The sequence below is a fragment of the Notechis scutatus genome, chromosome 8 (genome assembly GCF_049901735.1).
Source record: "Notechis scutatus isolate UNSWTSFEM ecotype Mainland chromosome 8, rNotScu1.2, whole genome shotgun sequence".
Classification (NCBI taxonomy): Eukaryota; Metazoa; Chordata; class Lepidosauria; order Squamata; family Elapidae; genus Notechis; species Notechis scutatus.
Genome location: NC_142016.1, coordinates 25,183,169 through 25,202,112, shown reverse-complemented (window position 1 = coordinate 25,202,112; position 18,944 = coordinate 25,183,169). Strand labels below are relative to the sequence as shown.

General features: G+C 47.6%; 1 protein-coding gene and 1 long non-coding RNA gene across 7 annotated transcripts in view; one reads left to right on the top strand and one right to left on the bottom strand.

Annotated features, from left to right (window-relative positions):
- The window catches only part of ACTN4 (actinin alpha 4), a 94,967-nt gene that overhangs the window by 25,243 nt on the left and 50,780 nt on the right, over positions 1-18,944 (bottom strand). For 3 of the 6 annotated variants that reach the window (XM_087971212.1, XM_087971216.1, XM_087971214.1), the window contains exons 4-8: positions 17,310-17,396; positions 13,500-13,587; positions 11,004-11,082; positions 10,072-10,153; positions 7,776-7,861 (exon numbers count right to left, since the gene is read on the bottom strand). In XM_087971212.1, coding sequence (XP_087827338.1) covers positions 7,776-7,861; positions 10,072-10,153; positions 11,004-11,082; positions 13,500-13,587; positions 17,310-17,396 — 422 coding nt within the window. Of the gene's footprint in view, positions 1-5,481; positions 5,568-7,775; positions 7,862-10,071; positions 10,154-11,003; positions 11,083-13,499; positions 13,588-17,309; positions 17,397-18,944 lie in introns of all 6 variants that reach the window. The other 3 variants (XM_087971217.1, XM_087971215.1, XM_087971213.1) reach the window with 1 other exon arrangement.
- LOC148129980 (uncharacterized) overlaps positions 14,404-18,944 on the top strand; it is a 264,545-nt gene continuing 260,004 nt past the window's right edge. The window contains exon 1 of the long non-coding RNA XR_015750558.1: positions 14,404-14,509. This is a non-coding gene — a long non-coding RNA (uncharacterized LOC148129980). The remainder of the gene's footprint in view (positions 14,510-18,944) is intronic.

Sequence of the window (18,944 nt, the reverse complement as noted above, 5' to 3'; positions counted from 1 at the left end):
TCTTGCCCCGTTGGATTTATTACCTTATCTTGCCTTGTTGGATTTATAATTTAAAGTTTTCTGTTTACAATGTTTGGATTGGAATATCTTCTGCCAAAGGCTGTTGCAAGTTCGTGGGAGTGTTTTTTTCCTCCAGACCGGAAGGTAACCGGGCCATTGGGGGCGAAGTTGGAGCTAATATTCTCTGGCTGAGTTGCCTTTGTGCCACGCCCCAGGTCATCACAGGAGGGTCTCAGATCTGGGAGTTGCACCTCCCCTCTAGGATATGAGATGGGGGAAGGTTGGTCTAGAATCTAACCTACTCCGAACATCCTGATTCCACCTCCGTCCACCCCTGTTGCAATCCGATCTCCTTTCCATTGTGCGCCCCCTAAACTTGCGGATCTACCACCCCAGCCTGCTGGATGAGATTCAGCACATCTGAACGGTTCCAGGATGGGAAAATGGGCTGCGGGACACAATCCTGTTCCAAGGGAGCTGGAGGGCAGAACTCGGTGTTTGATTGACAAAGTCCAGAATAATTTTTTTTTAAAAAAAATGAAAAGGAGGTCGTGGAAAAGCCCCACGCCTTTCTAGCACTGATGATGTTACCTAGTTGGGTAGTGAAATGTCTACAAAAAAAACCCCAGCAAGAGATCACCAAGGACCCCTACGGTCCAACCTTGAGCTACAAATATAAGTTTGTCGTGCCCCAGTTGGAGTCTGACTCCGAGGGGGAGATTGAGCAGCTGACAGGGAGTGGGAGTGTGGCTCCGGTGGTTGTGGGAGAAACTGGGGAAGGGCACAGGCCGGCTGGGCATTCAGAGGAAGACCCAGGCCCATCCCCTCTTCATCCTAGGGCATGCAGGGAGGAGCGGATAAGGGAGAAACATGGTTTATGGGGGAGGAAGGGGCCCTGATGCCCTTCATGGGCTGCAGCTGGGAGGACTGTTTAAAAGGACAAACTGCGCATGGCAAAGTTGCTGGAAGCAAAGCATGCATTATCTTTGTCGAGGCTTATCTGTGTTTTGGCTTCCTCCCAACATGGTTGCTGCTTGTGGTTGCTGTGATATCTGGTAGAAGTCTGCAATTAATCATCCTTGTTCCTTCAGTGCGGTGTGTTGGTTTGTTTTAACTTTACTTTGGGTTCGGACTGCATTTACTCCCTCCGTAAACTGTTTTCTTTAAGAGTTTGATATCCAGCCGAGGATAATTGGACATTGGGGCTAAGCTGGAGGCATTAAAGGGACTTCCTTCTGTTTTTGTGACTTGGTTATTTTGGGATGACGCCCTGGGTCATCACAGTCAGAAGCAGCTGAAGCAGCCCACGGGGACCCCAAATGACTCAATTAGCCTTTCTGCCGACATGCGCCCTGCTTGGCCAAATGGAAGCCCGTGACGATGTCTACCACAGATGTGGTTCGTCAGCTCCAGACGATGAAGCAGGCCGGCCCAGCTGAGCCCCCACCACCCCCCCACTCCAAAACTGGTGCTCAGGTACAAAGAGTGATTTAAAAGAAGAAGAAAAAAAAGGAGTAACAAAAAGAATCACACAGCCCATCCCAAACATAGAAAGGAACATCTGCTCGCAATAGCCTCTTGGGTGCAATCAAGTTTGGGCATAGCTTGAGGGGAGGGTTCCTTCCAGCTGGGACTGGCAGGAAAAAAAAGTGTGTTTTTCCTGCATCTCAAAAGCAGGCAGAGGCCGACTTTTAACACTGGTCTTTTCTGCTACAAAATTGGGATATTTTCTCGTGGGACTTCTGGAATTCTGGTTCTTTCAAAGGACCAACGGGGGGTTGGACTAGAAGACCTCCACAGTCCCTTCCAACTCTATTATTCTATTCTATTCTATTCTATTCTATTCTATTCTATTCTATTCTATTCTATTCTATTCTATTCTATTCTATTCTATTCCATTCCATTCCATTCCATTCTCCCTTCTATTCTATTCTATTCCATTCTCCTTTCCCTTCATCCTATTCTATTTTATTCTATTCTATTCTATTCCATTCTCCCTTCTATTCTATTCCATTCTCCCTTCCCTTCATCCTATTCTATTCTATTCTATTCTATTCTATTCTATTCTATTCTATTCTAATTCTATAAAACTCTAAAATCCTGGAGCCTCTGAGAGAGGGAGGTGGATGCATCTTTGCTTTCCATGCTAAGTGATCAAGAAAGGCGCCCAGGCAGGGCAGGGAAACTTAACGAGGTTGGCGCTGCCTATTTGCCGCTGTTCCTTTAAGAGACAGGATGGGGAATTCTGGGGAATGAAGTCCGCCCAGCTTAAAAGTCGCTGAGGTTGAAGCATCCTGCTTGCCCTTTCTTGATCACAGCCTCCTCAGGCAACCCCATCCCTAGCCGAATTGCATAAAATCTTGGAGCCTCCTTCACCCATCTAAGCAACCAATCCTGGCAAAGTTTATTTGTTTTTATTTTTAAAGCTTTGGGCTTTATCTCTTGTTACGCGCCTGATCCGCCCACTCAGAGCCAATCTGAGCAGGAGGAAGATAAATCCCCCCCTAATGGAAACATGAGGTAAGCCATCCAAAAGGAAGGAACAGAACAGCAGAGGGGAAGAAACGTCCGCACAGCAGAGGGGAGGAGAAGGAAAATGGGACGGGTTAGTGGCAACATACAAAGGAAGGGGACGACACGAAAAGAGGGAGAGCTCTAAGCCAGGCCTGGCAGACTCCTAGTTTCTCTTTCCAGGCTCCAGGGAGAAGGAAAGGGCCACTTAACATCTGGCGGGGAGGGAAAAGACAAGGCTTGGAAAACTGACCTGTACATTTGGCAGGCAGAAGACAAAATTAGTAAGCGAGGAATTAAGCCAGGGGAAGGGGGGGAAGGAAGGAAGGAAGGAAGGAAGGAAGGAAGGAAGGAAGGAAGGAAGGAAGGAAGGAAAGAAAGAAAGAAAGAAAGAAAGAAAGAAAGAAAGAAAGAAAGAAAGAAAGAAAGAAAGAAAGGAGGGAGCAAGGGAAGGAAAGAAAGGAAAGGAAGAAAGAGAGAAAGAAAGAAAGGAAGAAAGAGAGAAACAAAGAAAGAAAGAAGAAAGAAAGAAAGAAAGAAAGAAAGAAAGAAAGAAAGAAAGAAAGAAAGAAAGAAAGAAAGAAAGAAAGGGAAGGAAAGAAAGGAAGAAAGAGAGAAAGAGAAAGAAAGAAAGAAAGAAAGAAAGAAAGAAAGAAAGAAAGAAAGAAAGAAAGAAAGAAAGAAAGAAAGAAAGGGAGGGAAGGAAGGAAAGGAAAGGAAGAAAGAAAGGGAAAGAAAGAAAGAAAGGAAGGAAGGAAGGAAGGAAGGAAGGAAAGGAAAGGAAAGGAAGAAAGAGAAAGAGAAAGGAAGGAAGGAAGGGAAGGAAAGAAAGGAAACGAAAGGAAGGAAGAGAGAAAGAGAAAGAAAGAAAAGAAAGAAAGGAAGGAAGGAAGGAAGAGAGAGAGAAAGAAAGGGAAAAAAGAAAGGAAAGGAAAGAACTCTGTGCCAGAGAAACACATCTCAAAAAGCCAATGCAAACTCATGCTTACGGGTGCATTCCCCCCCCCCAAAAACTTGGCTCCGCTCCTGTTGAAGTCACTAGGAACAAGGGACTGGAAGCGAGAAAGCAGAACAGGATCTTAAAATCCACTTGGGGCAGAGAGATTTTCACCAGGACTGGCTACGAGAAAAATCCAGCTGCTTTTTTGCAGCAGTAAAGAACTTTTTCCCCCTTTTTCCTTTTAAATTTCAAGGAGACCGTTAGTTTCTCTCCAACCCAAGGAGAAAAAAAACCAAACCAAAAAAACAAAACAGATGTTCAGGAAACCGTGCAGTAACCCTTAATCCTGCCTCTGGGGGACGCCGAAAAAAGGGAGATTTGCAGAACCCACACTGATCCGCTTCGCACGGCACGCGAACGTAGCTCAACCCCTCCGGTAGCCATCCAGTCCCAATGTATCCCCTCCACCTGCAAAGAATTCCTCCCCCAGGATTACACACACACACACACACACACACACACACACTGCCCTTCCCAAGATTTCCCCTCCCGGATTTAACCCCCTCGGGCCCTCCCGCCAGATCCTTGCCTCCTGCCAGGGCTAAAAAAGGAATTCGAGGGTGTTGCATTTTGCCAGCCTTCTAATCCCCAATTCCCCTGGCTGATCTCTGGAAAGGCAGGGAAAGCTGCGGGGAGCCAGGTTAGGAAAGATGCCACCGATTTAAATCGGTGGTGGCGATCATTTTCCCCGCCACAGGCCGGTTGCTTAGCTGCCTGAGGCTTCAATTGCTCGCTCTGGAAACAACTGTCGCTCAAGGTCAATGCTAAGCCAAAATGTCAACGTCAGTCGTTGTTCATCCTGCGATTGAAACCTGAGGACAGTTGAATGAGAGACAGCTCATCCAGAAAATTGGGGGAAACGACACATGAAATAATTCCTCGGAGGGGGTCTGTATATCTCTCTCTCTTTCTCTCTCTCTCTCTCTGTCTTTGTCTCTCTTGTCTCTCTCTCTATGTCTCTCTCTCTCTCTCTCTGTCTCTCTCTCTGTCTCTCTCTGTCTTTGTCTCTCTCTCTGTCTCTCTCTCTCTCTCTCTCTCGTCTCTCTCTGTCTTTGTCTTTTTATGTCTCTCTCTCTCTCTCTCTCTCTCTCTCTCTCTGTCTCTCTCTCGGTCTCTCTCTGTCTTTGTCTTTTTATGTCTCTCTCTCTCTGTCTCTCTCTCTCTCTCTCTCTCTCTCTCTCTGTCTTTGTCTTTTTATCTCTCTCTCTGTGTCTCGCTCTGTCTCTCTTTTTGTCTCTCTCTGTCTCTCTCTCTCTTTCTCTCATCTGGAAGAACAAGCAAGACATAATCAAAGCCAGAAAGAAGTTTCCAGATGAGAGGAAGCTTTTGGGGGGGCAGCTCCACAGCCATTGTCCTTGCGGTGTTTTCTTACACCTCTCCTTCAAGGGAGGTTTGAAAAAAAGTGCCTTTCAAAAGTCAACCTGCCTCCAGTTTCAATTCAGCTTCAAAAAGGAGGGAGAAGATGGACAGGAGTTAACAGGCCATTCAAGACAGGCGGACTTCAACTCCCAGAATTCCCCCATCGGCAGGAGTTGGAAGTCCACACCTTCAGGCTGTCGAAGTAGGGAAACTCTTAGATATTCTACACCTGACTAAACGCCCGAAGCCGCACAGAATGCTGTGATCTTCCCACCAAAGGGGTCCCTATTTTTCGACTTGTATTTTTTGTTTACATGCTTTCGAACTGCTAGGTTGGCAGAAGCTGCTGGGACAAGGAACGGGAGCTCGTTCCGTGACGCGGCGCTGGGGGTTCGAACCGCCGAACTTTCCGATCGACAAGCTCAGCGTCTTAGCCAACGCGTCTTCGTTTTTTTTTAACTAGTTACGATTTACTATTTCCATGCCTACAGCCATGCTCCGGAAGGCCGAGCAGAGAACCAGTTAGTGCCAGCGCTCTGCCCAGAACCGAGATCTCCCCAAGCCAACAGCCACAGCCCCAAAGCAGACCCCATCCCAGCCCCCCAGCTCACCTTCTGAGCCCCTGAGAAAGCATGATAGAAGCAGGAGACGTAAGTCATGATGGCCTTCTCGTCGGGCCTGAGCGTGCCTACAATATCTGCGCACGAGGAAAGAGAGAGAAAAAGAGAAGCGGAAGTCAAGGGCCTGGCAGGAAAACCCTCCAGGTCTCCCCCGACATGCAGAAGACCAAGAGGCAGGATGGAAGAAAGGTTGCGCTCCCTGGGGGGAACCAGATCTCAGCTGGAACAGAAGTTAGCCATTCCAAATCTTTGGTTTAGACCGGAGGAGGGGTGGGCAATCAATTTTCCCATGAGAAACTGGGACTTGGGCTGAACCAAGAGGGCTGTGGACAGAGGTAACTTGGGTGGGGGGAATAGCAGTCACCCTCAAAATAAAAGCAGTCCAAACAGGCTGTCAACTCTTAAAATATTGCTCTGGTCTTTTTAGAGTTGCCAGTAGAGAGCGGAGCAGTGGAGCAGCTTGCAAAAACCGTAACTGCATTCCGTAAATGTTTTCAAAGACAGTTTCGAGGGGACTGAAATTTCTGCCATGCAAGATTCTAACTGGAGAGTATGATTGATGATTCTGGGCTATGGAGGTGTCCCATTGGAGACTATGAATTAGGATACACCCAGGGGGGTGGAGGGAAAAACCAGGGTCAAGGGTGACAATAGAGAGTCGCTTACACTCAGGCAGTGCCAGCATGTTAAACTCCCAATAAATCCTTTTGAAGTTTTGGAAGTTTGGCTCGAGACTCAGAATTTAAATGGAGGGGGAACTACCAGAGCCCTGACATGGGCCAGATAGAGACAGCCAATGTGGCCTGGAGGCCCTAAAATACCCAGGTCTGGCCAGAGGACCCCAGGGAATCTCTCCAAAGCAGGGGGTCCCCAAACCTGGCAACTTTAAGACTTGTGGGCTTCAACTCCCAGAATTCCCAAGCTAACACGACTGAAGGAAGAATTCTGGGAGTTGAAGTCCACAAGTGTTAAAAGTTGCCACGTTTGGAAACCTCTGCTCAAAAGGAACACAATTTCATCCTTGACCCCTGAAACAGACCCTTCAGCTCTCTGGCCCACGAGATGACCTCACTTCATGTTCTGAGACTTGAAGTCCACATGTGCTAAGTGAGGCTACCACCTTAGTGGGAACTCGTGACCGTGGCCTTCATCAACTCATGTTCTTATTGACTTCTTTGGGGAAGTAGGGGGGAAATGAATTTCGATGAGTTTTGGAGTTTGGTCGGTTGGAGAGTCCTGGTCTTACTGTCGCAAAGCCCTTCAAGGTTTCTCCTCAGGTAGCCTCCATCTATGACAAGGTCAAGTCTCATTTTCCAGCCTCTCCCCCAAAGGGACTTAGGGTGAGTTTTGGAAAAGCGGTCCTTATTTTTTTTCCTGCATTGGGTGTCCCAAAGTTGGTTTTTTTTTTTCAAAGAGGCAAAACTGGACTTTCTTGTTTTTCTCTGAAGACGTTTTGCTTCTCATCCAAGAAGCTTCCTCAGCTCTGACAGGATGGTGGGGAACAGAAGGATTTATGCTCCTTGCAGAAAGGTGGTCATTTGCATCCTTTTTAGAGAATCGTTGAGGCCCCTTGGAGGTTAATCTGGGCTCTCAGGCTCACCCGATTCATGCAAATGGGTGTGGAGCCTTCCTCACCATCCGAAGAAGCTTCTTGGACGAGAAGCGAAACGTCTTCAAAGAAAAAAACCACAAAGTCCAGCTGCTTTTTGAAAATACCACCTTTGGGACAACCACGACCTGGAGGACTGAGAATCTTTACAGACTTCTAGCTATGCAATTTGGGATAAACACTCTTTGAATGGTGTGGGAGTAGGAACGGATTTCCAGGAAAATTGCAGGCTATAGGGACCATTTGCATCCTCAGGTGACCCTGAGGACACACATAAATCTCCAAATGGCCTCAACGACCCTCTACAAGGACGCAAATGACCGGCTGTCTGCAAGGAGCATAAATCCCCACCATCCAGTCCGAGCTGAAGAAGCTTCTTGGATGAGAAGTGAAATGTCTTCAGGGACAAACAAAAAAGTCCAGTTTTGCCTCTTTGAAGAAGAAAAAAAAAAAAAGCACATTTGGGACACCCAACCATGACCAGGAGGAAGGAGAACCTCCATAGACATTCTGCACTGGGCCTTTCTAAAGCTTGTCCTGAACTAGCTGAGGTCTGGGTTCCCAGGTGGCTCCAAGCGGCGGCCCTCTCCAAGGGAAGTCAAAGGAAGCCAGGATGCTGGGAAGAAGAGAAGCGGTTAATGGTGAAAAAAAACAACCCGCCGTCCGTCTCTGGTACCTTCTGCGCCCCAGAGAAGGCATGGTAGAAGCTGGAGACATAGGTCATAATAGCCTTCTCATCAGGACGGGCCGTGTTGACGATGTCTGAAAAGCGAACAAGAAGTATTAAACACACCAGAAACAACTCCTCTCCCAAACTAATGTCATTGGCAGTCAAACATCTCCAGTTCTCATACATTGGCAACAATCCAGCTTGGAAAAAGAAGTTAATGGCTAAAAATCCAGAAGGACTTGACATGGGAGATTAGCTGCCTGTCCAAACGTACAAGCTGGGATGCTTATCCAAGATTTGTATCGCATTTCCTGCCCATAACTCAAAATGCCTGCTGGAAGACCACAAAGCTTGTATATAACGGCAATTCCTTGCATTCTTCTATCACAGCAGGAATTCCAGAGTTGCGCTATAATCTTCTGCAAGATCCCTTTCCGTGACACGGGCGATGCTGGGAAACTGCCAGCTAGGCCAGAGGGAAGGGTCAAGCAGGGACCTAGCTTGGAGTTGTTGGCACAGCTGCAAAAAAGCGTAAACCTTGACTTCCCCCACCAAGATCCATGAAACCTTATCCATGAAACCCCAAGCAACATGGGGAGATTCTTGTAACATAGGTGGGAGGCAATAAAGTTACGGACTTTGACTATTCACAGCTGGAGCAGGTTGCTTGGAACCTGATAGGTGGCCATACAAATTTGATTAACATTTTTTTTTTTGGCATTTACATTTCTATTATTGTTGTTGTTGCTATGAAATTCGATACAAATCATTGAGTAAAAAGAGAGAGGACGCGATTGTGGATATAAAGAAGAAAAAATTAAAAATGACTCCGAAGCATTATTCGGAAATTACTTGTTTACAAGTCGTATTCTTCCTACTCATGTACCTCAAACAGATAATTGCAAATCTGTATATTTGTAAGCCTTAAAGGAATTGTTTCCGAATTCCACTGAAGTCCTTCAACCTGTTTTTAAAATAGCTGTTTCTAAAAAAAAAAAAATATTCTGGACATCCAAGCAGCAGGCGGCTTTGCAAGACTGATGGCCAGTACATTTAGCTCAGGTCATGAAACAGATTCCATAGAAATATGAGAACTGTGTTTCGTTGAGAGACAGATAACTTACAACCATTAATTACAATGGCGTTGAAAAAAAAACCGAGTTAGGGCTGAGTCCTTCCATTTTTACGACTGTAGCAGGATCCCCATCAGATGATCTAAATTTAGGCATTTAGCGACCAGCATGTATTTATGGTGGGATCATGTGATTGCCAAGCGTGACCTTCCCAGATGGTCAAATTGTGTGTGGGGGGGGAGGGGAACCTGACTTGCTGAACGGCCATATGTTTCACTTAACAACCATGGTAAGAAAAGTTGTAAAACAGGGCAAAAATTGTTTAACACACGTCTCACTCAATGTTGTGGTTTGCCAGCAGCAGGTGCGGACGGCTGAGGTCTCTGACAGTGAGGACTCGGACAAGGGGCCTGCATGTGATGCAGGGATGGGGCCAGGGCCATTGGGAGAGTGGGGTGCTGCCTTCGGAGGTTGTGGGGTCTGGCAGCAGTGACGCAGAGGACCCCGGGGAGCCTGTTCCCAGTGCGCGTGCTTTCCAGGAGTAAGGCTGGAAAGTGATGGTCCCTCCCCAAGGGATAAAAGCCAGCCTTTGGGGTTGGCTTCTTTGCAGGAAGCAAGGAAGTTCTTTATGCTCAGAGTCCTCGTTGAAGGCCTGCTTACTCCGGGTTTGTTTTTGGAAACTTCTGGCTTGGGATATTTATCTGCAATTAATCTTGTGTTCTTGGCAGCCTTTCACAACCTTGAAAGGGCTCGCTCTTATCTGGGACAATTAGTTTTAATGATTCTTTGCTGCGAATGAACAGAATTCACAGAGATGCATTAAAAAGTTTTGCTTTTATATATCTATTTTGTATTTATTAGATTTGAACGAGGCTTGGGTCAGAACACTCAACAACAAAAGTTGTGGTCGTAAGTCAAGAGTCTTCCAACTTGGCAAGTTTAAGACTTGTGGACTTCAACTCCCAGAATTCCCGAGCTAACATGACTGGAGGAGGAATTCTGGGAATTGAAGTCCACAAGTCTTAAAGCTGTCAAGTTTGATGCTGATTTTGTAAACCGCTTAAAGAGGGCTGTGAAGCACCATGAAGTGGTATATAAGTACTATTCAGCACCAGGTTTACCCAGCTGGCTTCGTTCAAATGCTATTGTAACCTCTGCCTTGTGGATTCGTAGATTTGTGGAACAAAACGGGACCCCAAGATATATTACGGCCTCGACCTCTGGCTTACCTTCTGCATCTAACATCTTGGGAATATCAAGGTATTTCTCCGCGACCTCAAAAGCGTTGTTCAGATTCGTGACTGGATCGTCCTACGGGAAAGGGAAATCACCAGAGAGGATTTAAAACGTGGTGGCACTGTCCTAAAGATGCATCTCCCCCTCTTCTCACAATTGCCAGCCCTACAAACGTCTTGGCTTTCCTACAGCTTCCAAATACAAAATAATCCCGTGGGGAAAAAATGCACCGAAGCATCTTTGAGGTCCTGCTCTAAAAATTGACCACCCACAAATTATGGATTCTCTATCATTTTAATGCATATGGGGGACCCCGTTCCACATGAGAACCAACTTGATGAAGTTTCGGATCTGGCGCCCATGATTTGGTCTGGATTTAGTCCACAATCACGGAGTAAATCTTGATCTTGTGATCGATCAAGGTCAAATTCCTTTTTCTTGGTCGAGAAGCTCAGGCTGGAGATGATGACTTAGCCTAGAGCAGTGTTTCTCAACCTTGGCCACTTTAAGAGGGGTGGACTTCAACTCCCAGAATTGCCCAGCCAGCGAAACAAAGCAAAGCAAAGCAAAAGCTGGCTAGGGGACTCTGGGAGTTGAAGTCCACCCATCTTACAGTGGCCAAGGTTGACTAACACTACTTCTGTCTTTCCATGGAAAGACAAAGCTGGATAAAGAATTCTAGGAGTTGGAAGTCCAGCCATCTTAAAATGGTCAAAGTTGAGGAACACTGGCCTAAAGTAACCCAGGTTGTTGTTGTTGTTGTTGTTGTTATTATTATTGCAGAATTGGGATTTGATCCCCAGGCCTCACTCAACCCACTACATCTGGAATTGCAGGGGGAAAAAGTGAGTTCACTCGGGGTAAGGTGGAGAATATTTCAAAACCAAGAAGTAAAAAGGCTATAATGTCAAACCCGCCCAAATACCTTTCTGAGCTTGTCATATTCAATGAGTTCTGGTCGGTGTCTGTGGATCAAGGCGTTAAAAGCAAGACCGTCTTTCCAACTGGAAAAAAAAAATAAGAGCAGGTCAAGTCTCTTGAGAAGGCCAACGGTGTCTTTAGAACAGATGCCTCCAAACTTGGCAACTTTTAAGACTTGTGGACTTCAACTCCCAGAATTCTCCAGCCAGCATAGCTTACTCTCTTGTAATCCCTTCCTCTGCAATCTTTGCTCTGCTCTGGATGATATAAATCAGCTTGAAGAACTAGGTGGAACTTCAACTTCCAAAATTCCCCTGCTGGCCATAATGGTGGGGGGAATACTGGGAGTTGAAGTCCACAAATCTTAAAGTTGCCAAGTTTGGAGACCTCTGTTCTGGATGATATAAATCAGCTTGAAGATCAAGAATTCTGGAAGTTGAAGTCCACAAGTCTTAAAGCTGCCAAGTTTGGGGACCTCTGTTCTGGATGATATAAATCAGCTTGAAGATTGGGTGGAACTTCAACTCCCATAATTCCCCACCAACATGGCTGGCAGGAGAATTCTGGAAGTTGAAGTCAACCCAAGTTTGGGGACCCCTGCTTTAGAAGAACGGTATCGCAAAATGAGTGTCCTGTTGAGACAACCTGTGCTGAGTTATGGAAGGAGATCAACATCGGAAGGCATCTGGCGGTGCCTTTTCAGACCCATGTTCGGTTCAAGTGTGTGGAACACTTCTGAACGCTCCAACATCGTAGCTTACAGGTCCCATAAGAAGAAACGGCAGCAGCTTTGGGAATTTATGTTGTGAGATTTATAGACCATCTATCTCACTGTTGGGAGCAACTCTGGGCAGTATATAAATTTTGAATTATCCAGAAGATCATGAAAAGAGAAAATATAAGAGGAATTATTCCAGAGGTTGGGCAGTCATTTTTGTGGGGGTGGCTCTTGAGTGTAGCATCTACTCAGGAGTAAGCTATGGAGAGGATGAGGATGAGCAAAGATAGGTGGACTTAATGAGGTTGAGGAATCAGTGATCATGGATGTATTCTGACATTTCCTTCCTTCCTTCCTCCCTCCTTCCCTTTTCTTTTTCCTTCCTTCCCTCCCGCTTTCCTTCTCTCCTTTTTTCCTTCCTTCCTCATTCCCTTCTTTTTCCTTCCTCCCTCCCTCCCTCTTTCCCTTCCTCCTTGCCTTTCTCATTCCCTTTTTCCTTCCTCCCTCCCTCCCTCTTTTCTTCCTTCCTTCCGTCAACTCATAAAATAATTCTATGGTCTTTTAGAGAATCCTGACACTTTCCTTCCTTCCCTCCCGCTTCCCTTCTCTTTTTTCCTTCCTTGTTCCCTTTTCTTTTTCCTTCTTTCCTCCCTCCCTGCCTTTCTCATTCCCTCTTTTTCCTCCCTCCCTCTTTCCTTCCTTCTTTCCTTCCTTCCTTCCTTCCTTCCTTCCTTCCTTCCTTCCTTCCTTCCTTCCCCCTTGTTCCTTTCCCTTCCTTCTTTTCTTTTCCTGCTCTGTTCTGAGATGATTCTCTTTTTCCCAAGCTTCAGGGAAGGGCAGATAGCTCTTACCAAAAGTCCAAATTGTTCCCTTACACGAGTTTTGAAATCGGGCCAAGAACAGCCAATGCCCATCCCCGACCAGGGCCAATTAAGTCGAGGGGGTGGGGGTGAAAGGCTGCACTATCACCCCTTAAACCTTGCTGTGCAGTGGAAGGATCAACGCCTCGGGGTCTTTTTCCCTACCGGATGCTTCATTGGATTGGCCAACCATCAACCCGCCCAACAGAATAACCTCGTTGCACAGCCAGCTGTCGACACAAAAGCCTTTTTGTGAAGAAAAAAAAAAGAGGAAATTTCGCCGTTCGCAAAGTTCCTTGGATTCTCCAGATCCTGAGCTCAGGTCCCAGCAGAAAGCTTCAAAAACTTGGCTTCCCGGCTGGCAGAATCTTTCATGGCGGAGTAGTAAGCCAAGAAGTCAATGTTTTGCAGACTTTCTAAAGAGGCCCGATTCTGAGGATATGAGACGGCTGCTTCTGGGTTTCAAAGTGGAAAAGGCAAGCGAAGAAAGATGTAAGGAAGAAGAAGAGGAGGGAAAAAGAGAAGGAAGGAGGAAAAGAGGAGGAAAGAAGAAGAAGAAAGATAGAAGGAAGAAGGAAAAGAGGAGGGGAAAAAAGAGAAGAGGAGGAAGGAGGGAAGGGGAGGAAAAAGGAAGAAGGAGAAGGAAGATATAAGGGAGAAGGAGAAGAGGGAAAAGAAGAGGAGGAAGGAGGAAAAGAGGAGGAAGAAAAGGAAGAGGAAGAGGAAGAGGAGGAGGAGGAGAGGAAGAAGAAGAGGAGGAGGAGGAGGAGGAGGAGGAGGAAGAGGAAGAGGAAGAGGAAGAGGAAGAGGAAGAGGAAGAGGAAGAAGAAGAAGAAGAAGAAGAAGAAGAAGAAGAAGAAGAAGAAGAAGAAGAAGAAGAAGAAGAAGAAGAAGAAGAAGAAGAATTGTGTTGAAAAGTTACCTGATGTGGAAATTTTGCACGTTGACGTTCTTGTAAGGAGCAGTCTTCCTTTGGCACCACAGTAAGAGTCCTTCTTTAGCTGAAGTCTCTACACAGAGAGAGAAAAAGGAGCCAATTGTGTTGCTCAGGTTGTGTTGTCGCCAAGGGCGAGTTCACAACATCGCACTACTCTAAGTCCGGGCAGAAAAGGATTGAACGCTGTTTTTCAACCTTGGCAAATGTTAAGATACGTGGACTTCAACTCCCAGAATTCCCCAGCCAGCTTTGCTCAAGTCCACACATCTTAAAATAGCCAAAGTTGAAAAAAACACTTGAGATGGGAGCCAAATCTATAAACCTAAATCCAAATAAATCAAAGCCCACTGGGACCTCCTTCCTTCCACAAAGAACGACATCTTTATACACGCATTCTTTGCGCCGAGAGAAGGATATTTCATTTCTCTTCCCGGCTATTTGTATTCCACCCCGATCCCCACACAAGGTGAAACCAGAGAAATAAAACAGATCCCATGTAAGGCAGGTGCCAAAAAAGAAAAGAAAGAAAAAGAAACCAGGTTGGGAAGGGGAGGGGGGAAGAGAGGCAGCCTTTGGAGGTATTTTGCAGGATGAAAGCCAAATCAAGCCAGCATTCGAATCAACAGCTGGCTGCAGAAGGCAACTAGCTACTTAAAAGGAAGAAAAAGATTCAAGGAATTGGAAGAGGGGAAAAAAAAGAGAGACATTTGCAGAACAGATGGAAAAACCGAGAGGGAAGGAAAGGATCTTGTTTATTAAGCTCCATCCTTCCAGCTTCCTGCTCCCTTCCTTGCTCCAGATTCAACAAAGCGTATAATACAGGTAGTTTAATTTAGTTTAGTTTAGTTTAGTGTCATTGCACATCGTACAACGAAATTAAACACCATCTTCGGTGTACTATACAGTAGAATTCAACAGAGCTACTGCCCTGAGTTAGAAGCTGTTTTTCAACCTGTTTGTCCTTGTTTTTATTATTGTCCTGTACCGTCTGCCAGGTGGTAATAGTTCAAAAAAAAAGGGGGGGAGCCCAGGATGAGATGGATCTTTGAGAATGTTTTGAACTTTCTTAAGGGAGCGGGAGCTATAAAGCTCTTCCAAAGAGGGGAGAGGGCAACCCATGATCCTCTGGGCAATGACATTCACCCTCTGGAGCGCTTTCCTATCTGCCACAGTGCAATTGGCAAACCAGACACAGGTGCAGTGAGTTAAGATACTCTCTATGGTGCAGCGGTGGAAGGTCACCAGCAGTTTTCCATTCAGTTGTTGTTTTCTGAGAAGTCTCAGGTAATATAATCTCTGCTGGGCCCTTTTGACCAGGGCTGCAATGTGAGCACCCCAGGTCAGGTCCTCTTTTTGGGTAACACCCAGAAACTTAAAACTGGCCACTTGCTCCCCTTGGTCTCCCTTGATAAGGTATGTCCTCCAGTTATGACTGTAACGGAGCCTGCAGTGATGGCCTTTCAGTGGGTCGTCACAGGACCAAGTCTCATTTTACAACTTTTCTTGCAACCCTCATCTAAGCAGTCATAGTTAGGCCACTGAAGTTTGCAGGACAGCGACATAAATCCCGGTTACTGCAGCTGAGCCCGAGCCATCTGGGCCCTGAAAGATTTATGGGGACCGATCTGGCGAGAAGCTAAAAGCACAAAAAAGTCACTCTTTTAAGGCGTGAGCAGCATCCTGGATCGCCCTTGGTTTTTAAATCTCTTCTGTTGTCGTTCGCCAGACTGCAGTGGAATCGGACGGTGGGGAGGAACATGGGCCGGTTCAGGAGTCTGGGGAGGACACGGACGAGGGTCCTGCATCCGATGCAGAGGTGGGGCCAGGACCATCTGGGAGTGGGGTGCTGACTCCGGAGCCTTCGGAGCCTGGCAGCAGTGAGGCCGAGGAACAAGAGGAGCCTGTTTCCAGTGCGCGTGTGTGCAGAGCTGCCAGAAGAGCAGCTGAGACAAAAGGGGCGACTCAGGAGTAAGGCTGGGAGGTGATTGCCCCTCCCCTAAGGTATAAAGGACAGGCAAAGGTGAAGAAACCTTTGCAGGAAGCAAAGTCATTCACTCTGTTCGGATTAATCCTTGAAGTTCTGTGTGGACTTCGTAGTTTGGTTGGCTTTTTACAGTTCATTTGGCACTTTAGTTGTTGGCAGCCATTCAAAAGAGAGAAAGGTGGGTGCTTACCTCGAGGGACTGTTTGGGACTCATTACAGGCTGGGAATGAACATAATTCCCAGCGTTGAAATAAAACAAGAGTTGTTTTAACTAAGCATGTGCTTAATTATGGACTCAGGAAGCCGTGGTCAGAACATCATCTTCTCACACACAGCAAAGGTTTTCCTTCCATCAGGTGGTCTCCACATGTGTGGGGACTACCCTACCCATCAATCTCAGCCAGCCTGACCACTCTGAAAGGGGGTCGAGCCAGGAAAAAGGTGGGTTAAATCGATGCTCTTCTAAACACGGCAACCTCAAGAGGGGTGGACTTCAACTCCCAGAATTCCCCAGCCAGGAATTCTGGCAGCTGTGAAGCCTGCCAATCTTAACGTTCATAAGTGAATTCTGGGAGCTGAAATCCACCCATCTTGGAAGTTCACCAGCATTCTGGCTGGGGAATTCTGGGAGTTGGAAGTCCACAAAAAAATGGCCGAGTTGGAAAAACACTGGGATAAACAGAAAGCTGTTGCTGACTTGGGACGGGCAAGAGAAAAGGGCCTAAACCCGTGACGGCGAGCCGAGGGCATGCGTGACAGAGGTGGCACATACAGCCAGGGGCGGGATTCAAATTTTTTAACAACCAGTTCTGCAGGCGTGGCTAGGTGGGTGTGGCCCTGTGACTGGGTGGGCGTGGGTGCTTCTCTCTTTTTGAAGCAACACCCCTCCTCGGGTTTTTTTTTTGCCTCTTGGGCCTCAGGGACGCCTGCCGGGGGGTGAGGGGGCGCTGTTTGCTCCGAGAAGGCTTCCCTGGGGCCCAGGAAGGCAAAAAATGGAGTGGGGGGACACAGCAGGAAGGGGCTGTCTCCCTCTGTGCCTCCTGGGCCTCAGGGAACCCTCCTGGGTGAAGCAGTAAGACAGCGAGGGGATCACAGCACAGCTGATCGTCAAGAAGGTGGGGGGAGAAAGACCCTAAGGCAGGGGTGGGCAACTATGGCCCTTTTATGAATTATGGACTTCAACTCCCAGAATTCCTGAGCAAGCCATGCTAGCTCAGGAATTTTGGGAGTTGAAGTCCACAAGTCATGAAGGGGCCATAGTTGCCCACCTCTGCCCTAAGGAGTGACTGGACGGGGGAGAATGCAGTCAGAACTGACTGGTCAGGGAGGGGAGGGGAGGGGCAGGGTGGGCAGAGAGGAGGGGACAGCCAAGGGCACGATTTTCCGGTTCTCCAAACTCTGCAGAATCATAACAACCGGTTCTATAGAACCGGTCCGAACCGTTAGAATCCCACCCCTGCACAGATCCGTCTCTGTGGGCACACACACACACCATCGCCGGCTGCTCTTCTGGTTTCCAGCACACTGGAAACCCAAAGACCAGGTGAGCATGTGTGCTCCGTAAAACCCAAAGACCAGCTGGCTGCCATGTGCATGCACACCGGCCAGCTGGTCTTTGGGTTTCCGGCGGGTCCAGCGTGCGCAAAGATCAGCTGGCTGGTACGCATGCGCATGCCGGCCAACTGGTCTTTGGGTTGACAGTGCTCCGGGATGCGAGCGTGTTTCGGTTTGGGTGCTTGGTGCCGAAAAGGTTCACCATCACTGGCCTAAACAATCTCTCTCTCTCTCTCTGGCACAGATCTGCCTCTTACCTTCCACTGAAATATCCTGGATGGCAAACCGAAGAATGATAGTCCAGATCATACCCAAGGTCATCTTGGCGTTGCCATCGACAATTTCTGGAAAAGAGACAGGAGGAGGAGAATGAGCAAGGTGTTTCTGCGAGGGCACCTTCACAAGTTTGTAGAAAACGAAGATTCTCCAGGCGGAAGTGTCTACGGAGATTCTCAGTCATCCATGGTTGTCCCAAAGGTGCTTTTAACTGGACTTTATTATTATTTTTTTCCTTGAAGACGTTTTGCTTCCCACCTAAGAAGCTTCATCGGTTCAGCTCAGAACTGAAGAAGCTTCTTGGAAGAGAAGCGAAACGCCTTCAAGGACAAAAATAATAATAATAATAATAAAGTCCAGTTGCCTTGGGAAAAAGTTTGGGACGATCCGGATGGAAATGTGCGGGAACTTGTTCCAGAGGGAAAAAGAGGGGGAAACATTTGCACCAAGGTCACCTTCCTTACTCTTTTACTACACCTTCCCACTGGAGTGTGTGCACACTCTGGCTGCGCGCAGGCGGAAGTAGGACGTGTCCCAGAACAAAGGAACTGATTGTTACTATCAGTCGGCCGCTCCGGGGACAATTGTGCCATGCAGGTACAACGCTTCCTCGGTCACCTGGGGAATGATCCTGCGTCAAGGCTGAGCGCTCATAGTTATACCTGCGCAGATTGACTATTCCATAAAAATCGGGCCAACGGGTTTCTCAACACAGGTGGCGCGAAGCCAGAACCGATTCCCTTAAGCACATCTTCATTCACACTCTCAACCAAATGAAAAATGCCACTTTTTTAAAAAACAAAAAATGGCATTTCCTTGTGTGCATTATTAACTCAGGGGTGTCAAACTCAAGGATCCGGGGTAGTTTAATCTGGCCCATGGGGCCGGCCTGGAAATAGCAAAGGACCGGCCCGCAGTGACTCTGGTAACCAAAATGGGATATGGCAGGAGTCCCCAACCACCGGTCCACGGACGTGCCGGTCCGCGAACAACTCCTACCGGGCGCTGGCTTGCTGGGCGCCGCCATCTTTTTGATGAAAAAGTGCTTCCGGTGAGCTTTTCCAGGTAGAAAGCTCACTGGAAGCACGTTTCATCAAAAAGATGGCAGCGCGCTTCTGAGCTTTTCCGGGTGAAAGCTCACCAGAAGCACGTTTTCATCAAAAAGATGGCGGCGCCAGCGCTGAGCTTTTCCGGGTAGAAAGCTCACCGGAAGCACGTTTTCATCAAAAAAAGATGGCGGCGCCCAGCTGATGCCGTACCGGGCCGCGGCGTAAAAAAGTTGGGGATCACTGGGATATGGCAGACGCCATGTGGATGTGGCGGGACCACACATGCCCCCCCTGCGCGCCCCATTTTTTGGCCTGGATGGCCTCCTGCAGCACTCTGCTGACCAAAACGGGGCACAAAGGGCATGAGGGCCCCCCTGCACCCCATTTTGGCCGGCATGTGTTATAGGAGGCCATCCAGGCCAAAAAATGGGGCGCGGGAGGGAGGGGGCTTGTGCAGCCACGCTGTGCCCCGTTTTGGGCGGCAGGATGCTGCAGGAAGCATTCGTCCTGCCTCCCTCACGGAGGAGAACTACAATGCAATTATCCGGCTCTCGAAGAAACCCAGGT